Genomic DNA, 27,839 nt, shown 5'->3' with positions numbered 1-27,839 from the left:
GATTCTCGAGGTTTAAAATGTCAGAGGTCTAATCTAGGTTTCTGATTGTTTGCAGCAATGTGTTATTGCTGTAAGCCACGTTTGAGAACCTAGATGAAAAGAGGGGATGCGCGGTTTAAAACAAACAAACATGGTTCCCAAAATTTTCCATGGCTGTTAAGAGTGATACCAAAGTCCTTTAACATGTATGGTGCGGAGGTGACTCTTAAGATGCGTGACCCTGAGATGAGCTTGTTGCAGTGCCCCAGCTCCTGCCCAAACCGTTTTTTAAGCCTAAGCCACATCCCATAAGGCTGCATGAAAAATTGCTCCTCCGCCAAGCAGCGACCGGCTGCTGTGCAAAAGGACCGCCATTTTGTGCCGCTTCCCCCTTAACCCAAACAAACAGGAGCTACAGGTTCCATTTTCTTTGGACAGGAACATTCTAGAAAGGCTCTCGATGGAACAATCCGGTTATTTCCCCACTGCAAACGTCAAGTGGGCACCAGGGGAGGGAGATCACAATGGAGACGAATGGATGTGGCAACCTTGCCAAAGCTAAGCCAGCCAAGGCCGCTTTCTCCTTTGCCCACTGCTTCATCTCCTTAAGATACAGCACAGAAAATGGCTGCCAAGGCAGTTGGCCCCAAGCGAAGGCTCTAGGCCAGTTCTTGAACTAGAACCATGTTGGGAATCTGTTATTCCTCCTCAGGGGCGAAGGAAGGCGGCATGACACCCAGGGCAGGCGTCGTTACGCACGTGCGCTGTACAGTGGTACCTCGGGTTAAGAACTTAATTTGTTCTGGAGGGCCGTTCTTAACCTGAAACTGTTCTTAAACTGAGGTACCACTTTAGCTAATGGGGCCTCCCGCGGCCACACAATTTCTGCTCTCATCCTGAAGCAAAGTTCTTAACCCAAGGTACTACTTCTGGGTTAGTGGAGTCTGAAACCTGAAGTGTCTGTAACCTGAGGTACCACTGTATAGCGGTTTGCCACCGACGCCGCTCCGGCGCCGTACGGACGGTGCCAGAATCCTCCATTTGCGGCTGTAGCGGCGACGGAGGGAACCTGGCACCGTCCGTACGGTGCTGGAGCGGCACCGGTGGCAAACCGCTATACAGAGCATGTGCAGCATCGCTACGTGCAGCGCATGCGTGTGATGTCGCACATGCGTTGTATTTAGCGGTTTGCCACCGGTGCCGGGATCCTCTGCTTGCGGCTGCAGCAGCGAATGGAGGATCCTCCACATGCGGCAGTGCGATGGCTGCTCACGCCGCCGCGAGCCCCCGCGGGGTGACTTCTTGTCACCCCCGCAGATATGGAACCCAGGGCGCCCTGCCCGCCCCGCCCGCAGCAACGCCACTGTTCCTTCTTCCTTGGTATTAAAAAAGAGAACATTTTAAAAAAACAACCACAAATCAAGCACCAAATTGGAGGGGTGTGTACGTGAGGAGGAAAGTATTTATTTGGGGTCTTGCTCTTGGGAGCTTCCTTTAGGTTGAAGTCTGTTGCGTCGCTTTTCCTCTGCCTGTTGCTTTCGTTCATTCTGCTTAGCTTTCCACTTCTCCATCCCGTGATCCATTTCTGCGGAGATCATGGCTACCCGACGCTGAGGAGGCAAGGTGAAGAGCAGAGTGAGCTCAGCGCCTGAGGAAATCCTCAGCGGCCATTGGACAGGCGCAGTCTCTGTTGGCCCCATCTGCATTAGACGTTCAAAGCAGTATCATACCACTTTATACTGCCACAGCTTCTGCCTGATTCCTGGGAACCATAGTTTTTTTTAAAATAACACACACACACACACACACACACACACACACACACACACACACAATCAAGCAGTATATAAATTTTAGGAAATAAAATAAAGGGTTCTGAGTGTTGTTAGGAAACCACTATTTCCCTCAGAGAACTATCATTCCCAGAGTTCCCTGTGAGAACTGTAGCTCTGCTTGAGTTTTAAGTGATTCTCTTTATTGCAGTCTATATTCATATTGGATCTGGAATGGTTTCTACACATGAAATTGCTTTTAAACAGCGTTGTTTCGTTTGTATACATGGAAACACTTTTTAACATATGGAATCTTAAAAATCACTTTTACATATGGAACTGCTTTTAGCGCTGATGCTTTTTTTAAACTGCGAAATCACTTCAAGGTGTTTCAGGGGGGAAGTGATTCATATGCTGGATCAAATAAATAAATAAAATAAGTACATAATCTGTTGCTGAGGGTACATTACGTTATGCCGTGAATTTTAAAACGGGTTTCAAACTGCACTGTCCTTTCTCAAGAAATCTTGAGAACTGTTCAGCAGTATTCCGGAAGGCACAAAGCTAAAATTCCAAATCTTCGTGGGTAGCGATGGGATTCAAACTGGTTTACGTTCATAGCTTTAATGGAAACGCACCAAGGCTCATGCTTCTCTCCCATCCTTATCCCAGTTTCAAGAGGTTAAAGAGCTGGCTGAAGTTGCTCAGCAGTGGGCACTCTGCATATGCTCATAGGCAACCTGCCTCTGAGCATATGCAGACTTAATTCATGGGATCCAGGACTGAGTCTAACATTTAGATTGAGGTTGAATCCTGACAAAACAGAAGTACTGTTTTTCGGGGACAGGAGGCGGGCAGGTGTGGAGGACTCCCTGGTCCTGAATGGGGTAACTGTGCCCCTGAAGGTGCGCAGCCTGGGAGTCATTCTGGACTCACAGCTGTCCATGGAGGTGCAGGTCAATTCTGTGTCCAGGGCAGCTATTTATCAGCTCCATTTGGTACGCAGGCTGAGACCCTATCTGCCCGTGGACTGTCTCGCCAGAGTGGTGCATGCTCTGGTTATCTCCCGCTTGGACTACTGCCCTGCGCTCTACGTGGGGCTACCTTTGAAGGTGACCCGGAAACTACAAATAATCCAGAATGCGGCAGCTAGACTGGCGACTGGGAGCGGCCGCCGAGACCACATAACACCGGTCTTGAAAGATCTACACTGGCACCCAGTACGTTTCCGAGAACAATTCAAAGTGTTGGTGTTGACTTTTAAAGCCCTAAACGGCTTTGACCCAGTATACCTGAAGGAGCATCTCCACCCCTATTGTTCTGCCCGGACACTGAGGTCCAGCTCCGAGGGCTTTCTGATGGTTTCCTCGCTGCGAGAAGCCAAGTTATAGGGAACCAGGCAGAGGGCCTTCTTGGTAGTGGCACCCGCCCTCTGGAACGCCCTCCCACCAGATGTCAAAGAGAAAAACAGCTACCAGACTTTTAGAAGACATCTGAAGGCAGCCCTGTTTAGGGAAGCTTTTAAGGTTTAACAGACTATTGTATTTTAATATTCTGTTGGAAGCCACCCAGAGTGGCTGGGGAAACCCAGCCAGATGGGTGGGATATATATATATATATATATATATATATATATATATATATATATATATATATATATATGCAGGTTTTGGTGTTTTCGGGTATCTTCCCGTGTAAGAGTTGGGGTGTCTAGGCGACGTTTCGACGAGGTCTCACTCGTCATCTTCAGGCTGGTGCTTTCGGCTTCTTGTTACTAGAACAGAGCAGGATCTCAGTGTTTGAGTTCCTATAAATACTGTTGAGGGGGTGTGGTGTATAGCCTCCAACGTTCTGGGCAGAGAGGAAGTTCCCAGGTTATTGTGCCTTTTCTTCTTTTGTTCATTAATTACTTGAGGGATATCTTGAGTGATTTCTTGAGTGATATTCTGAGTACCACTTAGGAGGGTCATTAGGTGTGGATTAGTTGCTAAAGCTTTCGTGTCTTGACCTCTTGAGCTTGTGAAGAGTTTTTCTGAGTTTTTCTGAGAAGAGTTTTTCTGAGAAGATGGCTGTACTGCACTTAGTTGTGCTCTGGCTTGGCTTCGTGTATAGGGGCGAGCTGTGGTTTTGTGCCCTGTGCCAGCCAGATCTGTGTAGGGATTGCAGGGGGGTGCAGCATCCGGAGGTGCCACTATGGTTTGGCTACTGGATGGTATCTGTAATTTATCTGTGGAGAGGGTCTGGGTTTGGGTCTGGTGTGGTTGATTGGAGATGGCGTTCTGTGTGCCTCTGGTTCTGGTGTCGGTTTTTGTGGGGAGGGCTAATTTCCAGATGTCTGGCAGGCGGGACGTGTCGTCACGCTTGTTCATGTTGTGAGGGTGTTTCTCTATCTCGATGGCTTCCATGATTATTCTCTTGTGGTGATGTTCCATGTTAAAGAGCAATTTGGAATCTGCAAAATTAATTTCGTGTCCTGTTTCTTTCATGTGTTGGTAAAGAGAGGAAGTTTTTTCTTCTTTTTTGACGGCATTCTTGTGTTCTGCGATACGTGCATTTATTCGTCTGTTTGTTTGTCCAATGTACGTGGCTGGGCAGACTTTGCAGGGTATTTCATAGACCCCTTGGTTTTCTAACTGGATTTTATCTTTTGGGTTTCTGAGGATATTGGCTATTTTTTGGTTGGTGCAAAAGGCTGTTTTGATATTGTGTTTATGGAGGATTTTGCTAATTTTATCTGTGGTGCCCTTGATATAAGGAAGGAGGGCCATGCCATTGTTTTCTTCTGTGTCTTGGTTTTTGGGGGGTGTTTCTTTTGAACAAGCGTGACGACACGTCCCGCCTGCCAGACATCTGGAAATTAGCCCTCCCCACAAAAACCGACACCAGAACCAGAGGCACACAGAACGCCATCTCCAATCAACCACACCAGACCCAAACCCAGACCCTCTCCACAGATAAATTACAGATACCATCCAGTAGCCAAACCATAGTGGCACCTCCGGATGCTGCACCCCCCTGCAATCCCTACACAGATCTGGCTGGCACAGGGCACAAAACCACAGCTCGCCCCTATACACGAAGCCAAGCCAGAGCACAACTAAGTGCAGTACAGCCATCTTCTCAGAAAAACTCTTCTCAGAAAAACTCAGAAAAACTCTTCACAAGCTCAAGAGGTCAAGACACGAAAGCTTTAGCAACTAATCCACACCTAATGACCCTCCTAAGTGGTACTCAGAATATCACTCAAGAAATCACTCAAGATATCCCTCAAGTAATTAATGAACAAAAGAAGAAAAGGCACAATAACCTGGGAACTTCCTCTCTGCCCAGAACGTTGGAGGCTATACACCACACCCCCTCAACAGTATTTATAGGAACTCAAACACTGAGATCCTGCTCTGTTCTAGTAACAAGAAGCCGAAAGCACCAGCCTGAAGATGACGAGTGAGACCTCGTCGAAACGTCGCCTAGACACCCCAACTCTTACACGGGAAGATACCCGAAAACACCAAAACCTGCATTCCTGTACCCGTGAAAATCTACGAAAGCATATATATATATATATATATATATATATATATATATATATATATATATATAACACAACAGACCTCTAGAGAGAAAATTCCCTGCCTCAGAACCCACTGGATCATTTTCCTATAGGGCAACAGAATAGTAATAGCTCCAGATTGGCTCATTTCCATCTGTTATTACACCTGTGAGGTTTTCCAGCGTTCTGCCAATCCGGGAAGCCCCACACTCTTCCTTAACGGAATTCCAAATTTCCCCCCAAACCAGGACTCCTAAGACTCTTAGGTGCTCTGGCTTCCACTTACAGCCAAGTTTTCGTTCTTTTCCTTCCGATGGAGATGATTTTTCATTGGTGGGGCTGGCTGCCCATCTGGGGTAGAGAAGAAACAAAAGAAGAAAAAGAGTTTGGAGTTGATATTCCGCTTTATCACTACCCAAAGGAGTCTCAAAGCGGCTAACATTCTCCTTTCCCTTCCTCCCCCACAACAAACTCTCTGTGAGGTGAGTGAGGCTGAGAGACTTCACAGAAGTGTGACTAGCCCAAGGTCACCCAGCAGCTGCAGGTGGAGGAGCGGGGAATCGAACCCAGTTCCCCAGATTACGAATCTACCACTCTTAACTACTACACCACACTGGTGTAAAAATAGGATACAGATACTTGCTCCTTCCCTGTATGCTCAAAAGTACAAGAAAGTAACCTCAACAGCACCTCACGCCAGGTTGTTAAGGTTATTTCAACACAGATGCATGCTCTCTTCCAGCCTTCCCAGGCTGGTGCTCTCCAGAGGTTGGACTATAACTCCCATCACTCCCAGTAAGGGGCTGATAGGAGTTGTAGTCCAACAACCTCTGGAAGGTGCCTGCTTGGCAAAGGATGCTACAGTCACACCCTTTTACTGCGCCCTCAGATCATGGCAGATAGTAACAAGTTTTATGGGCCATTTTTGTTTTAAAAAATATTTTTTTATTAAAGATTTCTTAGTTTACAAAAGTACGTGCAATGTCTCTTTTTTTCAAGCTGCGTTTTCTACAGATCAGTTTCATTTGCTGTGAGACATTAGTGTTACATTAGGAAGAAAAGGGGGAAAGAGGTGGAGGGAGGAATGGTGATTATGGGCCAAATTTTAACACTAAAAGTTAGTGCGCTTAGCGAAGTACACTGGTTCTCTTACAGATTAACCGAGCTGTGAGTTGGAGTGGAAGAGGAGATTATAAACACTGACCTAGTTGGATCAATGGTCCGATATTATGCAAATCTGCAACTTAAATACAGTGAAACAAATAATACAAGCACCCATTTTTCTTACCAGCAAACGACCAGTCGGGAAGGTCTGTTAAGGGTCCGTAATGTGAAGGGTTTATAGGGAAACCGTGCCTGGAAGGATGTATACAGAGGGCAAAGTCATTTGCAGTGCTGCCAGAAAAGTAGTAGTAGTAGTAGTAATAATAATAATAATAATAATAATAATAATAATAATAATAATAATAATAATTATAATGGAGTAAGTAAGATGAAGGATCCCTCTCTAGCTCTGAAGATGCCCCCCTCTATCTCTGGCACTCACTTCACTCTCCAGGCCCCACCAGACTGATCCACAGTACTGCAATGGAAGGTCCGAGACATCGAAGCAACTTTTGCCAGCCGAGGTCCTGCAGGGTTAGAAGGGGAAAGAGAAATTCAGGATTCAGTTAGACTCACGGTGCCTTCTACTCTTGAAACCACTGCATATAGATAAATATACTTTAGGGGACACAAAGCTTTCTAAGCATTCTTCTGGTAATTGTTACAACAACCCTGTTAGGCAGGTCTATACTATTATTAGTATAAATAAAAAAATTCCTTCCAGTAGCACCTTAAAGACCAACTAAGTTAGTTCTTGGTATGAGCTTTCGTGTGCATGCACACTTCTTCAGATACACTGAAACTTGCTCATACCAAGAACTAACTTAGTTGGTCTTTAAGGTGCTACTGGAAGGAATTTTTTTATTTTGACTATGGCAGACCAACACGGCTACCTATCTGTAACTGGAACTATTATTAGTATAGTATTAGTATTAGTTTCAATTTCGTTGTTCTGTATGGGACAATGACAATAACAATTATCGTACTGTATCGTATTATTCTTATTCTTATTGCAAATGATCCACTGCCCCAAGGCTACCACCAAGTTCATGGGCAGAGGCAAAACCTGACCCGAGAACTTTGAAAGGATGATGTGCTGTGTGGTAAAGAAAAGCAGGTACTCATTTGGATTAGCCCCCCACCCCCCACATTATGGCAGGAGTGGGGGAAACCTATAGTTCAGCATTCACCAAACCTGTGCCCTCCAGCAGTTTTCAACTACATTTCCCATCAGGCTGTGCTGGGCCAGGCTGATGGCAGTTGGAAGTCCTACATCTGGAGGGTCAAATCGCCTCTCCCTCTCCTGACTTACAGGAACATAAGCGAAGGCGACAAGATCAGGCCAATGGGCCATCTAGCCATCCTGTATTCACAGTAGCTGACTAGATGACTGTGGGAAATCTGCAAGCAGGATTCGAGCCATCTCCCCACTTGCACGTTCTAGCAATGGGCATTTCATAGGCACAACAGCACAATAGAATAATGCTATAGCCAAAGCCGGAGCATAAATCAGTTATAACAATTATGGGCTCTGGCAACAGGTCGCGCTTAAAATGTCAAAAGTCATATTCTATTTTCATCGCAACGCACAAGCTAAAATAAACTAAGCAAAGGCCATTTAGAAATCTTTATATATATATATATAAAGCCATTTAAAAGCCATAAAAGTCGTGCGCCCCCCCCCCTTTTTCAAAAATTGCTAGAGGGGCTACTGTGCATGTTTCACCATCCAGAATTTGACATGGGTATAATTCTGGAACAGCAACCTGCAAGGGCACTTGGGGAAGAACTCTCTTTTAACCCGCAATCCTCCCATGCATGTATACTCGGTAAGGACTCCCCATCGGGTTCGGTGGGACTGACTCCCGGAAAAGCATAGAGCATCCTGCTTCTGGACAGCCATGCAAAATCCATAGCCCCGCTCCCTTCCCTAGCTCTCCCACCGGTAAGATTTCCGTACCCAGCCTCCGAGCCACGCAAGCTGCCATTTTGACACTAAACATCGGAGAAAGGGACCGTGGGCTTCCGTTCGCAGAGGTTGTACGGAAAATAACACACACCTCCACTGGGAGCCGCCATTTTTAAATGAGCGCCGCCATTTTGGGATAATTCGTCAGCGGAAACCACCCACTTGCGGCCGGAAAGGTCGCGTCATCCGGAAGCCTTGCGAGACGTTAACAAAAAGGCCAGGAGGGCGCCATCTTGTACGGAACGTTTCATAGTTCTAAGAAAAAACCGTAGGAAAGAGTAGAAAACGCCCGAAGGCTCCGTAAACCCAGTCGGATATAGCTGCACATTCCCACAGGCCCCGCTCCAGGGCCTTGGGATCGTGAGCTGATCAATATTCCTAGTTGCCGAAGGGAGAGCTTTTCATTAGTGAGAGCAGCCATTTTGGTACGGAGACCCGGATGTGAGTACCGGCAAAAGAAGAGCGGCGCCATTTTGTGATTTAAACCGGAAGCTATATCCCCACTCACCGTATTGGGTTAGGGAACATGCTCTGCGTCGCCTTTTCACGTGAAAGATGCATTTCCCTTTCAGAACTAACACCTCTGTCTCTAACACAACCCATAGCCTCAGGAAAGGCGGCGTGCTTGTTTGTTTGTTTGTTTGTTTGTTTCTGGCGTGCCCTGACTGCCATTTTTCTTAAGGGCGGAAAGGGGCTCTTTGGCCATCTTTGAAATGGGCAAGGCTTTTCCGTCGCCATCTTGGCCTTTGGTTGCTAAGGAAGCCGTCGCCCTTGGAAATGGCATAAACAGGAAGAGGAGTCGCAGTGCGGAGGCCTTTGCTGGCAACCTCGAACTCCTGGGTTCCTGGAGGTTGGGTGGATTAAGTCCCCCCTCCCCTTTGAAGGAACTTGGTCTTTAAGCACGTGTATAAATAACATAGATTTATTAAAGTATAGATTTATAAAGCGCACATTTATAAATTGTGATCTGATATAAATTGAACAGGTGTGCATGTATGGTTCATGCAAGTGGACTCCTCATGCATGATAACTGGAGCCCATACCCCCTTGCATTTCAGTGAAGCCAAATCAATGCGTGTTTCTGCCTGTGATACAACTGAAATAAAAGGCGCAGGAGCACAGCCAGTGAAAAAGATGGCAGCCCTAAATGTAGCCACAGGGGTGGGGTCGGGGTGTTAATTTAACAGGGTGAACCCCTCCCCTGCTGCTCTTGTCCTAATTCTCTTACAGCGTGATCCTGTGTATACTTGCTAGGTCTTCAGTCCCACGCTCTTTATTGAACGGGGCTTGCTCCCAGGGAAGTGTACAAAGGATTGCGCTCTTGCAGTGTAATCCTGTTCGTGTCCCATTGAATTCGATTAAGCTTATTCCCAGGTAGGTGTGCATAGGGTTGCAGCCTGATTCAAAGCCATTATATGATTTGCAAACGTGGAATAATGTGTGGCTCATTTTATCCAGAAAACGACTTGCAAGTAGCCAAGATGCAGGGTGTGTGTTGTGTAGCAATTGTCAAGAGTCGCACAGGACTTTTTCTGTCTGAAGAAGAGTTCGGTGTGGCTTGGAAAGTTGCCATCGCGTGTGATTTATACAGTCTGGGAAAAGATAACATTTGAAGTTTGGGATTCCCACTTGCCATTCACTTGTCAAGTTGTGAAAACAACAACTCCCCTGCTCCAACTCCCAACTACTACTATCAGAAGCGAAGGTTAAGTCTATGGATCATAGAACTGCATAGTTGGAAGGGGCCCTTGAGGGTCATCTAGTCCAACCCCCTGCAATGCAAGAATGGTGGCGAGATTTCCATCTTGAACCAATCTGACAGGCTTGGTTGCCTTCAGGGCTGATAACTTTTTCATTTTGAACAAGCTGCCGATTCCCACAGGTCTCTTTGTCTCTGAAGAGGCGCCCTGTGTGACTTGAGCGGCTTGACGTCTCACAGGATGCATGAGGGGGCTGCTGCGGGAAACTGATAGCGCCGTTTGCGAGCGTGCACATGCACGAGACGTTCCTGCAGGAAGCCAATTCTTGGATGGCTCAGCCATGGGGTGCCCTAGAGGCACTGCCAGTCCTCTTATCTCCCATAGCACTCCTCCTGCCCCCACCTGGCACCAGACGGACCTTGGACTCGGTCAATGGCTCACCCTCCTTTAACCCCCTCACCCCGCCCCCGGCAACCCTGGTTAGTTCCTCATGTTAAAAGTGCTGTTCTGGCAGCTTCTGTCTCTTTATTCTTAAGCTGGTGTGGGGATAAGACGACAGAGCAGGAGGAGGAACTGCGCTGTGGACTGTGAGTATCAGTCAGTTTCTCTTTCCCATCATCCCCATCTATATACCCCTTTCTGTCCCCTAATAATATTGTGTGGGAGGTGGGTGGGAATCCAGCCCCAGAACTGCTCTCTCAAAGCTGAAACCCACCCTCTTTTCCTGGTTCCCAGCCCCCTGCATTCTCCACCCCCCAGACACCTCTCCCTGGGCAGAAGAGGAAATCTACAGTGACTAGCTCCCAACCTCTTAAGATTACCCAACCATTACCTGTTTGGGCTGTTCAGATTTAAGAGATAGTGCCTAGGTAACCTCAGTGCCCCAAATTCGCTTGCTGGACTCGCCTTCCAGAAATGAGGATCGAGGTTCTAGTGCTCATTCTTTGCAGTTCTCCAGGCAAATAAGAGGTAAGAACCAGGCCCTGGGTCCCAGTATCTGGGAGGCAGAGGGTGCCTGCTTCTAGCACTTGTTTGTCTCCTGGGATAGCATGCTCCCCGCCCCCTGGGAAAGTAGAGGCACTCTTGTCCGGTTTCCTTCCTGCCTGTGCATGCCAACTTACACCCCCAACCTCTTTTCTCCCAATGCCCTGTCGCAACTGGCTCCTCCTGGAAGAGAACGCCATCTTTTTGGGTGCTGTACCTCCTAGAGGTACTGCTTTATATTAGCAAAATGTGCCATGAGTACAGCAGAAACGGGAGAGTGTTCTTCAAGTTGTTAAGGAGTTTGGGAACCGCTGCCTTTAATGTGCAAGAGACAAACCCATCTTCTTGGTTTCGAAATGTACCAGGTGCAAGAGTACAAGATGCCCTAGAGCTCAAATGCCTCAGGTCCCAAAACACCTGAAAGATTGCTTACATCCTGACCCTCTTAGATGCCAAGATGGGCAGAAAGGGTCCTCTTGGTAGTTCCTCCCCCCTCTGAGGCTGGAGTGTAGGTGGAGTAGCAGGCCAGGAGAGGACATGATCTCTGGTGAACCCCTAAGGCGTGGGTCTTCCTCCCCACAGACGTGTTTCTGGCACCTTCATTATACAGCTCCTGGAGGATGCTGAAGGCTGAAGACACCCCTCCTTACCCTGGCTTTTGACACTTGAGGTGTATATTTTTATCTGTATGATTGTAAATCGTCTCAAATGGTTTTTAATGTTACGTTTCAATGATGCAACCTGCTTGGGAGGCCTTATGGTTGTAGGACAGGTGATTATTAATAATAATAATAATTATAACAGAACCATTCCTCTTCTTGCCAAGCTATGGCCAAGACCACCCGCTATGAGGCGACTCCTCAGGATGAGCTGCCGGCCAACTCAGTACCCAACGGGACCTCCTCCCGCCAGCCCCTCGAGGACTCCTCCGCCACGTCTCCTGACAACTCCATGAAGCTGAAGAAGGAAATCTCCCTGCTCAACGGGGTCTGCTTGATCGTGGGCAACATGATCGGCTCGGGCATCTTCGTCTCGCCCAAGGGCGTGCTGATGTACAGTGACTCGTATGGCCTCTCCCTTGTGGTCTGGGCCGTGGGAGGGCTGTTCTCAGTCTTTGGGGCCCTGTGTTATGCAGAACTGGGCACCACCATCAAAAAATCGGGGGCCAGCTACGCCTACATCTTGGAGGCCTTTGGGCAGCTGCCGGCCTTCATCCGCCTGTGGACTTCTCTCCTCATCATTGAGCCCACCAGCCAGGCCGTCATTGCCATCACGTTCGCCAACTACCTGGTGCAACCCGTGTTCCCGTCCTGCGAGGCGCCTTACCTGGCAGGCCGACTCTTGGCTGCCGTCTGCATCTGTGAGTGAGACTGCCAGCGGGAACTGTGGGGAGAGTATTTGGGGGAACCCAGCGAGGCTGTGTGAAGTTTTTTGGGAGGGGGGGGCATGAGTTGCTGTTTGAAAAGAAAAGTTAAAAAGCTCTGGCAGTGCCTGAGCTGATTCAGCCTCAGGTGGGCTGAAAGATAGCCCTTTCCCCCCACTTATCTAATCTCCCATTGTTCCTTTATCTTTCTCTGCTGCGACCTTTCCTTCCCAGTTCTGGGAAACTCTTTCCTTCCTTGGCAATGGTTTTGAATCTCCGGCATAAGGGAAGCTTCAGACTTTGTGCTTGGCCAAAGCTCCACCTTGAGCTTCTGGAACTGGGCGTGGGATGGACCCAGGAATTCTGACACCCACAACATGCCTTTAGCTATGGGAGTACCACTCCCCTCTCTGCTTTGGAAGGGGCGGCAGGGCAGGGGAGCAGAATTTGAGGCGGGGAGGGGTTACTGGGTCTAACCAATAGATATGGCTGTTATCTCAGATAAGGCCCGGCTTCTAGCTCCCCTTGCCCACAATACATCTCACTCCTCTAGTTAGACATAAAAGAGAAAAGTATAATTACTGCCTCACCAGGGCTCCACAGCCTTTATCAGCTGCCTGTTTGCTAGAAGTTAACCTTGTACCTCCAAGATGGAGAGATAGAATGATAGAAGTGTAGAGTTGGAAGGGACCCTGAAGCCCACCCAGCCTCATTCTCCTCCGCTGGAGCTCTAGGGTGGTCTCCAGGAAGAATGAAGGAGGTCCTGAGTCTCTGCTTTGTGGAAGATGAGTTGGTTAAAAGCTAAACTGTTTGCATCTGGGCATGTCCGTGCCTGCTTGAGGCTGTTTGGGACTGGGTTTTGCCACCTGTTGCCTTGGACTGAGTCAGGTGCGTGTATTTGATCGGTGGGGAGGGACAGACACTCTGCACATGCTCAGAGTGACACCACTTTCACATCAAGCCTTTCTGACTCATGGTCTGGTGATCCATCAGTGGTGTCTAAACTTGGCACGAGCCTCTCCTCCGGGGCCTCTCGGCTCTCCGTTCCTCCTAACCCTGTGGGTAATTCTGGGTCTCTCTCAGGAAATGAGTGACTTCAGCTGGGAGACGGGCAGTGTGCTGAGTCGGCAGCTGTTGTCCAGATCCAGCTGGCAAGAAACGCAATGTCAGGCTCCCCGAAACCGCTCCCGTTGCAACACACAGGAATGTGACAGCTGAGGGAGGCACGAGGTTAGGCATGAATGCCGGCGGTGATGGGAAGCTAGCTGAGAGCACCCCACAAGCCCAGTGTGTCTTCGAGCAAAGGGTGCTGGGAGAAGGTTAGAGCAGAGGATTGTGTGCCCCCCTGCTGCTGCCCAGGTGCTCAGTTCTTCGCAAACACTAACTCAGTAGCAACAGGTCTGTAAGTTAGGCCAGTGTAGTAATCCCCATTTCACAGACGTAGAAGTTGAAAGATTCATTAACCACAAACCCCTAAATTTGGGATTCCCCCCCAAACCTCTTATAGGGCAAGTGAATGGGACAATGTTGGAGTTTATGGGGGATACCCCTGGTTTGAGTATCAATTACTTAGTTTGAGGGGGGCACTACAAACCATGGGGTTCACGCTACAAACCCATGGGGTTCGCATTACAAAACCCAACAAAACGACCATGAAACATTGGCACAGGTTATGTTATGAATCGGGACAACGTCACATTTCTGCGTGTTAACTACGAACCCTGGTTTGATATACCAATTACTCAGTTTGGGGAGCCCTGCAAAACGTGGGATTTGCCCGACACAACCTTACAAAACGACTGCAAAACCCTACAAAAGGTATGGAGGGTATCTCAGATTTAGGGGTTTGTAGTTGATGATGTTGAAGCTGAAAATCAGAGATAGAAAGAGAACCTTTCTTAAGGCAGTGCCCTAAGTTTCTATAGTGAGATCTCTCAAGGATGTGGTCCTTGCCCAAGGATGCCCTGTTCTTAACAGCTGCCTTGCCCTAGATGTGCTGGGAGCTCACATCCACATCATAGTATCCTGGGAACTGCAGTTTACCATTCACAGAGCTGCAGTTCCTGGTGCCCATTGCAAACTATGGTTCCCAGGATCCTTTGTGTGGGTGGGTGAAACATGATCATTAAATGTATTGTGTGGATGTGATGTATGATTGTCTCCTGGTGTGAGATTCCTACTGGCTTGTCCAGAATGCCATCCTTAAGGCCAGGCTCCTAATGCTGAGACTCAGGTCTGTTTTGAAGAGGAAAGCTGCCTCTCTTTGATGAGGAAAGTGCCCTCTGTTCATGCTCTGTGGCACCCTTGCTGTCAGGCAGCCAGCTGCAAGAAGTAGCAGCCAGCACTCCTGCAAGTGTATTTCTAGGTGGAAGTGGGGTGAACCATTAGACTTCCTTTTCTTAATGGGTTGGAAGAATATTAGGAAGGGTAGTTCTGTCCCCTTCTGCCCCAGATGTGTGGAGGCCAAGGGGCTTGTTCACACACAATGCTTCCATTTTAGGCTGGGTCACATCTAGCCTCAGATGAGATTATTTGGAGACTAGGCTGGGACAGAAAAGGTGGATTTGAGATGGGCTTGGTCCACCCCCTCCCCTGAACTGGGGAAACTGGGCTGCTTCATGCTTGGGGAATTGCTGGAGCCATGTGCAAGTGAGTTCAGCTCACAGTATGTGTGGTTTTCTCTGTTCAGAGCATGTCACCCGCCTGATAAGAGAGAGGAATTTATGGCCTTGTTTATAAAGAAGCAGAGCCGTTGTTTGCAAGGTGTCCCCAGTTCCCCCCACTCCTGCCAATAGGAAAGCTCCATCCACACCCTGGAGCCAAGGGGAAAAGGTACAAAGTGTGTGTGGGGAACCTTCTCTGAGCCCCCCCTGCCCCATGTCTCACATCACCCTCCTGCCGGGTTGGGGCGTCTGGTAGAAAGCTGAGTCCCACACAGCCCCTTGAGTCATAACAACTTGTTCCTGGAATAAACTTAAAGATAAAGGTGATCAGAGTGCCAGGAGCCGGAAAGGGATAAACAACCAACTTCTCCACCTCCTCTCGAGGAAGTCCCATCTCCCTCCCTCTTAATTCAAACTCTGGATGATCGTTTGTGCATTAGCCACAATCCTTGTTATGTTTGCCCATGTTGTTTGGTTTTGTGAATGTTACCTTTTTTATGAGGGGCTAGGATGCGGAGGGGGTCCCCCAAGCTTCTCAGCCTGCAGAACCACCAGCCCTGCTTTGCATCCTCCTCAAGGATTCATGGTGGGTGCATGTCTGTGTCTAGAAGCCAGAAGGGAAGGTGGAAAAGGTCCGTCCCCACAGCCGAAACACTGAAATAAAAAGACCAGGAGCTGCCTTATACCAAATCAGGCTGCTGGGATCTGCCTGACTCCTTGCGAACACTGATGGCCAGCGAGGTTTCGGGCTGTTGTAAACAAAATCTGCCCTTTTCCCCTTATGGGGTATCCAAGAGCCCATATAGAGTCCTTACGTAGGTTCCCTATTGGTAGGAGAAAATAACAGGGGCCAACCAGAGAATATTGAGAAGCAAAGCAGCTAGTAAGCCTGATCTTTATTGATCTGTTGCAACAGGGTGCTCCCCTCACACGCAGGAGGATGGAGGAGGACCCAGAACCAAGGTGTGCCTGCCCTTATATGTTGTTGTTGTTGTTTAGTCGTGTCCGACTCTTCGTGACCCCATGGACCAGAGCACGCCAGGCACTTCTGTCTTCCACTGCCTCCCGTAGTTTGGTCAAACTCATGCTGGTAGCTTCGCGAACACTATCCAACCATATAGCCCTTATATAGACATTTTAAATTCCCTGCCCTGGAGCTCAAGACCAGCCCAAGTACATCCATTGCAGAAGGGGTGTAGCTCAAGACCACCCCCTAGATACATCATGCCTACATCACAGAAAAGGCGGTCTAAAATAGAAATTTGAATGTTGTTTTTCTCCTGTCATTGTTTATCTCCTGTCTGGCAGGTTCCTTGATTGGATACCCTGCTTACTTGATTGGATACCCTGGGGAGCCTGGCCAGTCTTTTGTAATGATAAATACTTAGTTCCTGAGCCAGTTCACAGGCTCACACCCTATTCATACCTTAAATGTACCCTTAAGACAGGATTTGTGAAGGAAAAGACAATGGGGAGGCTTTTCCATTTTCCTTTGGCCTTGCAGAGAAAACATTGGTCAGTTTGGGAATCAAAATGGTTTCAGGTCGGTCTTCCTGTGCTGATCTATGTACGTGCTTGGTTGGTACACTTATGAACATTTAACATATATCTAAGACCTCAAAATTCCTATCACAGGGCAAAGGCGCATTCTCTCAGTTCTGCTTGGAAATGCCATCAGGTATGGAACCTGGGACCTAGGCAGACCCCACTCCTTCTTAGGACTAGGAATAGGTGATAGACTCTGTGCCCTGTGTCCCCCTTTCCATCTTTTGCTCCAACTCTTGGGCGCCATGTATCTATCAGATCTCACACACGCAGGAAACGAGGGGAATGAAGGTCGCCTTTTAGCTGGGGCAATGCGTTCCTTTTCGGCCAAGGCTGACCCATCTAGCATCCTTGCTAGACTCGTTTGCTGACAAGCCATTTCCCAACGCTTACTTTCGCTCTCTTTCTCGCTCGGTCTTGCATCACAACCCAGGAAGGAAGTAGGACTGGCAGGCCAGGGCTATGAGGATTGGACTGAGCTCAGCAGCTGCATTCATTTTCCATGGGAATAAACAGAAGCCAAGCAAGTAGCGGGGTCCAGGGAAACACCTCCCCACCCTTTAAAATCGCAGAGAGTCAGGATTCAGATTTTGTCTCCCAGTGATATCTTGTGAATACACACTCTTTCTCACATCTAGGAGAAGGGGTGCATGTGAGAGGGTCATAGTGGTGTGGGGTGTGTGTGTGTCTGTCCTCCTTTGTGCCTGGTCCTAGACTAGAGATGGCTAACCTTTGGACCCAGGGCTGCAGTGCCTCCTTGCAATTCCTCCAGGAGTACACATGCCAGCCACGGCCTTGTGCATCACAAGACAGACAACACACACCCTTGCAGAGAGGCTTCTGTTAATAGCAACTCACGCCCAAGAGACCCACAAAAGAAGAAAAAGAGTTTGGATTTGATATTCCGCTTTATCACTACCCTAAGGAGTCTCAAAGTGGCCAACATTCTCCTTTCCCTTCCTCCCCCACAACAAACACTCTGTGGGGTGAGTGGGGCTGAGAGACTTCAGAGAAGTGTGACTGGCCCAAGGTCACCCAGCAGCTGCATGTGGAGGAGCGGAGACGCGAACCCTGTTCCTCAGATTACGAGTCTATCGCTTTTAACCACTACACCACACTGGCTCTCAAAAGTGGGGCAGTTAAGGGGTCAGGGAGTCTCCTCCTTCACCAGGTCACTCTAGGGGTGCAGCCACCCCATTTGCCTGAGGACGCCTTGGAAGGTTTGGTCCAACAGCACTAGACTTCTGTACCTTTTGTTTTATTTGCTCCTCGTTTGGAGCAACCGAGGACCTCAGGTGAAGCGTGACCCTCCAGGCCTCTCTGTCCAGTTCTCAGAACTCTTCCCAAACTGCAGCCCTGCTCTCTCTTATCCTTGAGGGCTTTTGCCTGGCTGGATCTTGGCCTTGATCTGCGATGTTGCCTCATGCTTGCCTGGGTAGAGAGAGGTGTGTGTAAAAAACTCTGATTCATACTTTAGAAGAGTTGCACCTGTTGCTCCACCCACTTTTGCCACTGGCCCCACCCACGACTGGGAGGTGGCCCCTAGGAGGTTCTCTACAGGGAAATGTGTCCCTTGGGCTGCCCACCCCAATGTTTTCCCACCTCTGCACTGAGAAAATAAAATGGAGTCCAGCAGAAAAATTACTGGGCAGCTGCGTCCATTTCTCCCTCTCCTTCTCCTCTCTTTCTTTCTCTTTTCCCCATTTAGGAATCAGCCGCTTAGGCATGCATTTATATTTCCGTATTGGATATACGTTTGAAATTGGAGAAGGGAAGGATTCAATGGGACTTTGCTGTGTATATGGATGGTCTAGGGTGGAGGGGGCTGGTGTAATCCAAGGGCCCCTTGCCATGGGATGACTTCCGGCTTGTTTTCTCTTCCAGGCCTCCTCACTTTTGTCAACTGCGCCTATGTGAAATGGGGCACGCGGGTGCAGGATCTGTCCACCTACGCCAAGGTGCTGGCTCTCATTGCCGTGATCATCGCCGGCGTGGTCCGCATCGGGCAAGGTACTCCCATCTCTACCCCTGGTCTCTCCCCTCTTGCCCTCCCTTCACATTAAGGTTTAGAACGGACGGACGTGGCACTTTTGATGCACATAGGCCTAGAAGCATTGGAGCCTTCTTGACCTTTACTGTGTTTCGACCTCACAGCCTTTCGGTGTAGGCCTCTGTGCCCGTTCCGCAGTGGGAGAGCTGAGAGTTAGTGGTCCACTCCAGGCAACTCACTGAACCCACGTCTGAGGCGAGACTTGAACCCAAAGCCCAAACCCAGACAGCCCCACAGCCCACTTTCCCACATCTTGTGGCTTTGTGGGCTTTCGTTTGCACCTGAACAATTTTCGCCTGACAGCTGCGAGCATCTAGCGATGGCTTGCGCAAGGGAACAGTGTGTCAGCACCACAGATGGGACTTTTGTACCCATTCCAATTTTCCTCAGGCAGGATGTTTTTTCATTGCAACTAGAAGTTGACTGATTGACCCAAGTGTGGTTATCTTTCCATGTAGGACATTCGCAGAACTTTGCAGACCCTTTTGAAGGATCCTCCTGGAACACGGGGGACATTGCGCTTGCCCTGTACTCTGCCCTCTTCTCCTACTCGGGATGGGACACCCTCAATTTTGTCACCGAAGAAATCAAGAACCCTGAAAGGTCAGCATTTGCAGAGAAAAGCGTGGCTTTCATCCTCAGCTAGCGAGACCAATGTGTTTTGGCATTTTGTGTGGGATGAGGCTGCAGGGACCTATTGGACAGCGCCTGTGACATCCCTAGGGACAAGCAACACTGTTCCCTCCTTAAAATCTGTGCTCTGCTTCTAAAGGAATTGAAACTGACTAGCCTTAAGTACCGCCCTCCCTCCCTGCTTCTCCTGCAAAGAAGTGTTGGGCTTTCTGTTGCAGAGAAATGGATAAGGGTCTTCTCCATACTTTGCCTGGAGAGTTGTTTTTAAAACAGCTGAGCGAGAGCTCTCCCTCTTGTGTACTTGAAAGCACATCATACAGTCTCAAGAAATGAGAAAAGAAAATATGTGTGTGTGTGTGATGGAGTTGTGGTGGCCGAACCCCGGTGTTCCCTTCCATTCTATAAGTAGCTGAATTTCCTTTCCTCATTTTAAGGGGCTTTGTTTGGGATGGGCTCTTGTGGAGGAGTTCTGCCATCTAGTTGCCACAGCTGGGCATTGCATCACGGTCCAGGGACGGCTGAGAGAGGTTCAGTTTGCTTCCTGGGTCCTGCCGTGGGCTTGGCAGTGAAGGGGGATGCTGTGTGAAGCCTAGCATAAAATGTATTGGGTTTTGCAGAGCAAGCTGTAATCTAAAAATCCACTTTCGGCTAAAGAATTGTTTAAAGGGATCTCTGCAGAAATGTTGATTTGATTGAATCAAATAATAGCTTGGCTTAAGAGGGAGGAGGTGGCAGTCTTGCAATTTTCATCACAGCAAAGCGAGTCTGCAGAGTCAAGCACTGTATTTTCTGCTTAGCTGGAGCATTTTTTCATTTAACACCCTGCTCCGCCGCCTGGTAATAATTTTCTCAATATTCTTTAGTACAGGAGGCAAATGAAAATAAAGGAAGCCAAGGGTGACACAGAGTTTCTTAGGCTACTTAGGGAGCAGGGGATTCTGGGAGCTGAGCCTTGGGGAGTAGGGGATTCTGGGAACTGGGTCTTGGGGAGCAGGGGATTCTGGGAACTGGGCTTTGCAAAGCAGCTTTCTAGGGCCTCTGGGTGGTAATGTGTATTCTGCTAGCCCTGGGCATGACCGGGTTGCAGGAGTAGTGCCAAGGGAAGTACGAAGTGGGCGGTGGAAGGGAGTTAACACTGTTTTTCCTCACTGCCATTCCTCAGGAACCTTCCCCTTTCCATAGGCATCTCAATGCCCATCGTCACAGTGATCTACATCATGACCAATGTGGCGTATTACACAGTGCTGAGCAAGACGGAGATATTAACAAGCGACGCTGTGGCCGTGGTGAGTAGATCCCGTTCCCTCTTCCTCCCGCCCCCAAACGACAGGTCACTTTGGAATCCAGTTGGCTGGTCCATGGAGGGCCATTAGCGTTGATCATTTACTCAAAAGAACATCTTCAAAGGGACATTAGTACAGTGTGAAGTAACAGAGGGGCAATTCATGAACAATTTTGTTGCAATGATTCGCAATGAGTTGCATTCTTCCCGCCTCAGCCTCTTGGAGGACAGGCGCAAGTAGTCTCTTGTTGAGTTGGGAATGAAGTTTATACTAGAAACCCCCTGCAAGGCATTCACCAACTCATTTTCTTCTCATGTTCTCTTCCTTCCAGACCTTTGCCGATCAAGTATTTGGAGTTATGAACTGGACGATCCCACTTGCTGTTGCCCTGTCCTGCTTTGGGGGCCTGAACGCTTCCATTTTAGCGGCTTCCAGGTAACCTGCATGCATCTCCCGTTATAAAGATGTGTGTCTGAACCCACATGCCTGCCCGACACTCGTGTGCATTCCTACACACACTTCCGAGAGGTTTTGGACCTTCCGCTAGAGTTCACATGTGTGTTTGCTACGAATATGTGTTTGCCCACGAGAAGTTCTCATGCAAGAACAGTAAAGAAATTTGGTTTATTACAGGGGTCAGCAAACTTTTTCAGCAGGGAGCCAGTCCACTGTCCCTCAGAGCTTGTGGGGGCCAGACTATATTTTGAAAAAAAAAAAATGAACAAATTCCTATGCCCCACAAATAACCCAGAGATGCATTTTAAATAAAAGCACACATTCTTACTCATGTAAAAACACCAGACAGGCCTCACAAATAACCTAGAGGTGAATTTTAAATAAGAGGACACATTCCGCTCATGTAAAAACACGCAGATTCCTGGACCGTCCGTGGGCCAGATTTAGAAGGCGATTGGGCCGGATCCGGCCCCCGGGCCTTAGTTTGCCTACCCATGGTTTATTACATGAGAGACAGAGGGTATAAATGTTGCTTCAGGCAGCAGAGTTGCAATATAAGTGGGCAGCAACTTGTAGAGTAAAAGAATCCCAAACTATTCCCCAAAGCCTAAAGAACGTGAGTGTGACAATTTTGCCACAGAACCTAGAATAAAAAACAAAACAAGAAAGGTGAGGGAAAATGTATACCTGTCCTATCATGACTCCTAGTGTCAGGCTGGTCTTTGACCGTGTAGAGTCAAAAGGGGCCGATGTTGGTGCTTTTAATATCTCACTAACGATTGAAAATCTTAGGGTGTAAGTGCTGTTTTGAGCCAATGCATTCTCAAAATTGAGGGGACAGGGTCTTTGGGATGAGTGATTTGTTAGATTACCTACATTCCTATTCTGTTGTCTCTTCCTACAGTTTCCTGCCTATTTCCCTATTTTGTTTACCCTGCATAATTGGGACTTGAAAGAACATAATCCTAGTTAGAAATTACAAGACTGGTTATCTTGTTTGTTTCCTGAGTTCCAAGTTTATCTCTTTTTACAGGAGGTGTAAATTAAATTTTGCTGGTAACACCAGATTACTGTGCTAGTCTTTACCTAAAGTATTAAGAAGATCAGGAAGCCTTACATTACATGTTCATGATAAGGAGTTGTACCAGGGTCAAGAAAGTTCATAACGGAGATCTCCTTCTATATCAAATTATGCCAACTTTTACTTGTGCCCATGATCTTCAGAAATAAACCATGGAAAACGTTCAGATTGGCCCACGCCAGTCCACTCCCAGCCCTGGGAGTCATTCAAAATGTAATTTTGGAGCTCTTCCATGAATGGATTAACACCTACTCATTTTCACCAGAGGAACCGTCAACCACATTTGGGAGGGGGGAAAGGTCAGCATGCCAGAGAGGCCTAGTTTAGAAACTAGGTAACTTTCCACTTTTGTGCAAAATTCTGTCTTGCACGGAAGTCTTCCCCTATGTGGTAAAGCTTCTCATGTATGAGAAAAAATGCCTGGATTGACCCTCAGAAACTCACCTGGGATCCCAGGAAACTAGGGGTAAGGCTGTCAGTGTGGATGCTAGCCATATGACGGCTGTTCTCCACCCACTGTTGGTGGCAAAATGGATCTGAATCTGCCCTAATTTTACTTCACTGGAGGAGGCGTTGTGCCACCCTGCGGGTATGGCAAACCTCGCTGAGTGCCAAATATACATCTGTTTCTCAGAGAAAACCCCACCAGTAAAGTTAAGCAGAGGAAGAGGGACTGCAGGAGTCTGGGCTGTGGAAGTGCTTTGGGAAAGGCCGGTTCCCTTGTCTGAATGGAGCGTCCATTCTCTTGTTCTTTTGAATTGACACAGTGGATTCTGGGAACTGTGCCAGTCCCCGGGGGGGGGGCAGCCTGACCCCTTGCCCTGCCCCTCTGTGGGTCTTGGTCACCAGCTAGGACAATTCTGCTCTGCCTCAGCCAGCAGCTTCCTTACGCTCCCTCGCTCTTGCCAGGTTGTTTTTCGTTGGTTCCCGCGAGGGGCACTTGCCTGATGCCATCTGCATGATCCACGTTGAGCGGTTCACGCCTGTGCCAGCACTGCTTTTTAACGTAAGTCCTGGGTAGCCGGGGAGAACACCCTCGTCTGCATGGCAGGGGAGGAAGGGAAGCCAGTCTTCCAACAAAACAAAAAGCAAAAAAGGGCTTTTTGTAGCTCCTGGCAGCCTTGTGCAGTGGGAGACGACAGATCTCCCCAGGTTCACTGGCTAAAGACCTGATCTCTTAATCGGCTTAGATGGGATGGGGAAAACTGAATTTGTTACTGATCAAATATTTTGGAATGCAAGCTCATTTATTGGACTGCTGCATTTCAATTAAAAAACCCCTGTGAATGAACACACACACACACACACACACAGAGAGAGAGAGAGAGAGAGAGAGAGAGAGAGAGAGAGAGAGAGAGAGAGAGAGACAGAGAGGAACCGTATGCCTATTTATTCAGAATCCCATCCCACAGTATCTGCAGCCGGGGTAGAAAAGGAACCATTTTCATCCTGAGGGCCGCATTGCCTTCTGGGCAACCTTTTGAGGGCCAAACACCGAAAACCCGGAAGTGAATGCTTCTGTTTTCGAACGCGCCTCGGAAGTCAAAAGGCATTTGAGGCGCGTTTTTCATTTTTTTCTATTGACTTCGCAGCCAGCACTTTGATCCTTGGTTTTCGAACATTTTGGAAGTCGGACGGACATCCGGAATGGATTACGTTCAAAAACCGAGGTTCCGCTGTAATAACTCCCTTCCAAGGCGATGCGCAAGATATAATAAAAACGGTTAAAACAACGGAAAGGCAAACGTAAAACAATATTAACCAGACGTCCCATGGCAGTGATCTATTCTTACTGCTGGGAAAGCTTAAGTGAAGAAATTTCCCGAAACTGCAGGCTGTGGGCACCTCTCTTATCTCGACAGGAATGCTCTTCCACGGAACAGGGGCAGCCGCACCAAAAGCCCTGCTCTGAGTTCGTGCGGAGCGGCCTTTCTCCGCAGACCACAGCAGCCTAGATATCACTCCATCTGTGAGGTGAACAGGGCTGGGTCTTGGATGCGAGGCTGTCCTAGAAACCAGCAAGACAGCTGCCCTCAGCTCCAGGAAGACGGGGGATCAAGCGCCATGAGTCAGCACCCAGAATAGCACAAACCTGCACTCCTGGGAGATCTTGTGGGGAGAATGTGGGTGGCCCTTTTTGGAAGGGCTGAGTTCACGGAGTCACAGTCTTCAGGGAGAGATGTGTCTATGTGTTTGGTTAGACGGTGGACGCTGTGTTGCTCATTGCATTTCTATGCCTCACCTTTTTTTCCAAAGAGCTCAACATGGTTCTTCCCCTCCTTGTTTAATCCCCACAACAGCCCTGAGAGGTAGGCTAGGCTGAGAGAGGCAGGGGCCAGCCCAAGGTCACCCAAGGAGCTTCATGGCCGAGTGAGGATTTGAAGCCTGGTTCCCCATGTCCTGGTCTGATGCTCTAACCAGGCATGTCCAAAGTCCATTCCGGGGGCTTAATCTGGCCCACTGGTCGGTTTAATCCGGCCCCTGTGGCAGTTTATTTCTTGGGGTAAAATCCTAAAAGAACCTCAACAACTCCAATCCTAAAAAAAGGTCAACAACAGGCCTTCACTTCATCAACTCTGGCCCTCTTTGAAAAGAGTTTGGACACCACACACCGACTTCCTAGCAGAGCTTATCCCAATTACCATCTATTCCCCCCCCCCCATCATCACAGGGAGCCATGGCGCTGGTCTACCTCTGCGTAGAGGACATCTTCAAGCTCATCAATTACTACAGCTTTAGCTACTGGTTCTTTGTGGGCCTGTCGATCGCGGGGCAGCTGTACCTACGCTGGAAGGAGCCGTCGAGGGAACGTCCCCTCAAGGTAGGGCAGGGGAAACCCTCAAAACTCATCTTTGAAAAGAAAAAAAGGATCCCGCAGCCTGCTGTTTAGTGCTTAAATTGACAAGGCACAATGCATGCTTCCCCTCGAATGCTCATTTAGGCGTTCTGCAGTGCTGATCACACACCCTTTCCTGTGAATGGTGCAAAGTGCTTTGCTGCATTAGACCAAAGTCCGCCTCGTCCAGTATCCTTTGCAATGGTCCCAGCCAGCAGGAAGTGGTCTGTAATAATTCAGCCAGTGGTTCTTTCTAAAACTGAGCCTTCCTAAAACCCTAGATGCCTCTCTCGCAGAGCATATGCATTCTGCCCGTGCCCCAGCATCCTTTGCAATGCATCATGGCTGTGGGCAGGTAGTCGCTGTGGCCGAGATTCCTGCCAGGAGGGGATGGGTCAGAATGGCTTTAATAGGCAGAGCAGTGAGCTCCGTGCTGGAAATCAATGGCCCCAGACTCCAAGAAAAAGAGTAGTAGTGTAAGGCTGAGAAAAGTTCATGAAAAGTAAGTTCTCTCGCTCTGTATAATAGTGGTAATAATTTTATTATTTGTACACCACCCATCTGACTGGGTTGCCCCAGCCACTCTAAAAGCATGTGGCAAGGACCGTGAGCTTGAGATGGCTCCGGAAAGGGGATTGTTGCATTCCCAGTGTGGTTGCTGTGCTGGTAGCTAAGCAGAGCTTCCATGTTCAGGTGCAGTATACCCCCGAGGACTAGTCGGCTGGAAGCGAAGAAAGCTCATGGCCGCCCCCTTTATGCCTTCCTTATGATCTCACCCAGCTGCTTGCTTATTAGAAAGAGACTGCTGTACCCGTTGAACTGAGCTTGTTCCCCCTCAGTTCTTCGGAGGAGAGCCTGAGGTGAAGGCGGGGAGGTAGTCTGAGATGCCAAGTGACGCCCCTTTTTCTTCCCCCACCAGCTCAGCATCGTCTTCCCCATCATCTTCTGCCTCTGCACGGTCTTCCTGGTAGCCGTCCCCCTCTACAGCGACCCCATAAACTCTGCCATTGGCATTGCCATAGCAGCTTCCGGACTGCCCGTCTACTACCTGGTGGTGAGGGTGCCTGAGCAGAAAAGGCCCCACTTCTTGCGCCGGGCCGTGGGTGAGTCAGAGGGGGAAACACCCTCCTCCAGTTCACTGATGGCTTCTTAGCTCTCCCTGCTCCACTGCTAGAACAACTACGCTTAAACTGCAGAACAGAAATTAGCGTTGGGTCCCGATAGCGGAGGGAGCTTTGTACTTCCCCCCACGATGTCGATAACAGCAAACAAATGTGCTCCGTCTCTCCAACACCCCTTTCAGGTCTTTGAAGAGAGCTACCGTGTTGTCTCTTAAGTCAGTTGTCTTCTCTAGGCTAAACATACCCGAACCCTCCGAAGTCCCTATGAGGAAATGTCAAAGGGAGTCTGGAGATGAGTAAGAGGGGACACGATAGTCATCTTAAACTGGGCTGGTTCTCCCTGAAATATTTACAGTGGTACCTTGGTTGTCGAACTTAATCCGTTCTGGGAGTCGGTTTGATTCCCGGAATGGTTCGAAAACAAAGACTCGGCTTCCGATTGGCTGCAGGGGCTTCCAAAAAACGTTTGCAAACCGGAACACTCACTTCTGGGTTTATGGGGTTCAGGAGCCAAAACGTCTGAGTACCAAGGCGTTTGACAACCAAGGTACGACTGTATTAAAAATGCAGGATCCATGTTGCATAATCGGACTGTAATGCATAGGCAGAGTTGGAGGGGGATATTATTATTATTATTATTATTATTCTAACAATAACCCTCAAAACCACCTGCTGCTTGAGGCTTGGACTGCAGGGGTTGCCAACCTTTCTAGGGCCCATTTGCAAACTGGAGAAACTGTTGCCTCACTCACTGACGTAGAGCCTGCAGGATCAGGCCAATGGCCCCTGTAGTCCAGCATCCTGTTCTCAGGATGGGGCCAACCAGATGTCCAAATGAGAAGCCTGCAAGCAGGATCTGAGTGCAAGAGCCCCTTTCCCCCCCCTCCTGTGTTTTCCAGCAACTGGTATTTTGAAGCATTTATGCCTCCGACCGTGGAGAAAGCACAGCCACCCCACAAATGCTCCCTGGCTCTCTCTGGCCTCCATCTGACGTGTCCCTTTCCTCCCTCCGCAGCCTCCACGACGCGGCTCATCCAGCTCGTAGCCTTGTGTGTCCTGACGGAGATGGATCCCGACACAGAAGCGAAGGATCAGTGATGCGGACGCTGCCCAGGGGCAGTGGGGAGGCCGGCTTCTCCCCCTCGCCTGCTCCTTCTGTAACAGACTCTTTGGTGACCTCTAATTTATTGTTTGCTACTTGGCCAGACCCATTCGCGAGGAAGTCTTTGGGGACTCTGCCGGGACGGCTGTTGCAGGAACTGAGAGACTCGCTCGCCTATTTTTGTTCTCGTCTGTGAAACGCGGGAGTGTCTCTGTGTCCTTTTGCCCTCAGCAGCTAAGTCCCAATAAACCCTCAGAGTGCCACAGGATTGCCTGTGGACGTTTATTCTTATCTTCACGCTTGCAACCTCCGAATTCTTGGGCCTGCTGTCAAATGAGCCTCACGGCAATCTTAAGACACACCTTAAACAGTCAAGCCATTGGCTCACCCAGCTCAGGCCTGCCTCTACTGACCAGCAGTGGCTTGGCAGAATTCTCTCCCTGGGACTGAACTTGCGACCTCCCACATGCCCTAGCTCTGAGCTCTGCCCCTTCCTCTCCGCGCTTAGGTTTTGCCGCCTCCTTCCTCGAGTCCCTCCCCTCCTTGCTTTCATTTCCTTCTCAGTGATCCCTTTTCCACAGCCTGCCAAACCTATTCCTCCTAGAGTCCACTGGAATGTAAGTATATGAGGAATGTACAGAAGACGAG

At 48.8% G+C, this 27,839-nt stretch overlaps 2 protein-coding genes across 4 annotated transcripts; one reads left to right on the top strand and one right to left on the bottom strand.

Annotated features, from left to right (window-relative positions):
* Window positions 1-1,423: 1,423 nt before the first annotated feature.
* On the bottom strand, window positions 1,424-8,508 carry MRPL52 (mitochondrial ribosomal protein L52). The gene is made up of 5 exons (XM_081168263.1): window positions 8,366-8,508; window positions 6,848-6,932; window positions 6,590-6,657; window positions 5,588-5,652; window positions 1,424-1,589 (listed from the first exon to the last, which is right to left on the bottom strand). Exons 1-5 carry the CDS (start codon window positions 8,406-8,408, stop codon window positions 1,443-1,445), a joined length of 408 nt encoding a protein of 135 aa, XP_081024389.1. The 5' UTR covers window positions 8,409-8,508; the 3' UTR covers window positions 1,424-1,442.
* A 1,803-nt stretch (window positions 8,509-10,311) lies between these two features.
* SLC7A7 (solute carrier family 7 member 7) lies at window positions 10,312-27,482 on the top strand. Of its 3 annotated transcripts, XM_081167938.1 has the most exons (11): window positions 10,313-10,661; window positions 10,810-11,043; window positions 11,885-12,418; window positions 18,514-18,639; window positions 19,138-19,282; window positions 20,475-20,598; window positions 20,927-21,030; window positions 23,042-23,138; window positions 24,804-24,953; window positions 25,888-26,071; window positions 27,105-27,482. In XM_081167938.1, exons 3-11 carry the CDS (start codon window positions 11,887-11,889, stop codon window positions 27,185-27,187), a joined length of 1,545 nt encoding a protein of 514 aa, XP_081024064.1. In that variant the 5' UTR covers window positions 10,313-10,661; window positions 10,810-11,043; window positions 11,885-11,886; the 3' UTR covers window positions 27,188-27,482. The 3 variants fall into 3 exon arrangements, with proteins under 3 accessions (XP_081024063.1, XP_081024064.1, XP_081024062.1); XM_081167937.1 differs by lacking the exon at window positions 10,810-11,043 and having other exon boundaries at window positions 10,312-10,661; window positions 11,863-12,418; XM_081167936.1 differs by lacking the exon at window positions 10,810-11,043 and having other exon boundaries at window positions 10,318-10,661.
* Window positions 27,483-27,839: the final 357 nt, after the last annotated feature.

This window comes from Podarcis bocagei (assembly GCF_964188305.1).
Source record: "Podarcis bocagei genome assembly, chromosome: 13".
In the NCBI taxonomy this organism is placed as follows: domain Eukaryota; kingdom Metazoa; phylum Chordata; class Lepidosauria; order Squamata; family Lacertidae; genus Podarcis; species Podarcis bocagei.
Note: the sequence above shows the minus strand (reverse complement) of the source record. Positions and strands in the feature narration are given on the sequence as shown.

What these genes read in the sequence shown, in the direction of transcription:
- MRPL52 (XM_081168263.1), bottom strand. Translation starts at nt 8,408, where the DNA reads ATGTTTAGTGTCAAAATGGCAGCTTGCGTGGCTCGGAGGCTGG. An exon ending in TCCCGACTGGTCGTTTGCTG is followed by an intron (nt 5,653 to 6,589) that starts GTAAGAAAAATG and finishes TCTCTACCCCAG; the next exon opens with ATGGGCAGCCAGCCCCACCA. An exon ending in AAAAGAACGAAAACTTGGCT is followed by an intron (nt 1,590 to 5,587) that starts GTAAGTGGAAGC and finishes TTGCCTCCTCAG; the next exon opens with CGTCGGGTAGCCATGATCTC.
- SLC7A7 (XM_081167937.1), top strand. Translation starts at nt 11,887, where the DNA reads ATGGCCAAGACCACCCGCTATGAGGCGACTCCTCAGGATGAGCTGCCG. An exon ending in CAAGCGACGCTGTGGCCGTG is followed by an intron (nt 20,599 to 20,926) that starts GTGAGTAGATCC and finishes TCTTCCTTCCAG; the next exon opens with ACCTTTGCCGATCAAGTATT. An exon ending in TCCATTTTAGCGGCTTCCAG is followed by an intron (nt 21,031 to 23,041) that starts GTAACCTGCATG and finishes CGCTCTTGCCAG; the next exon opens with GTTGTTTTTCGTTGGTTCCC.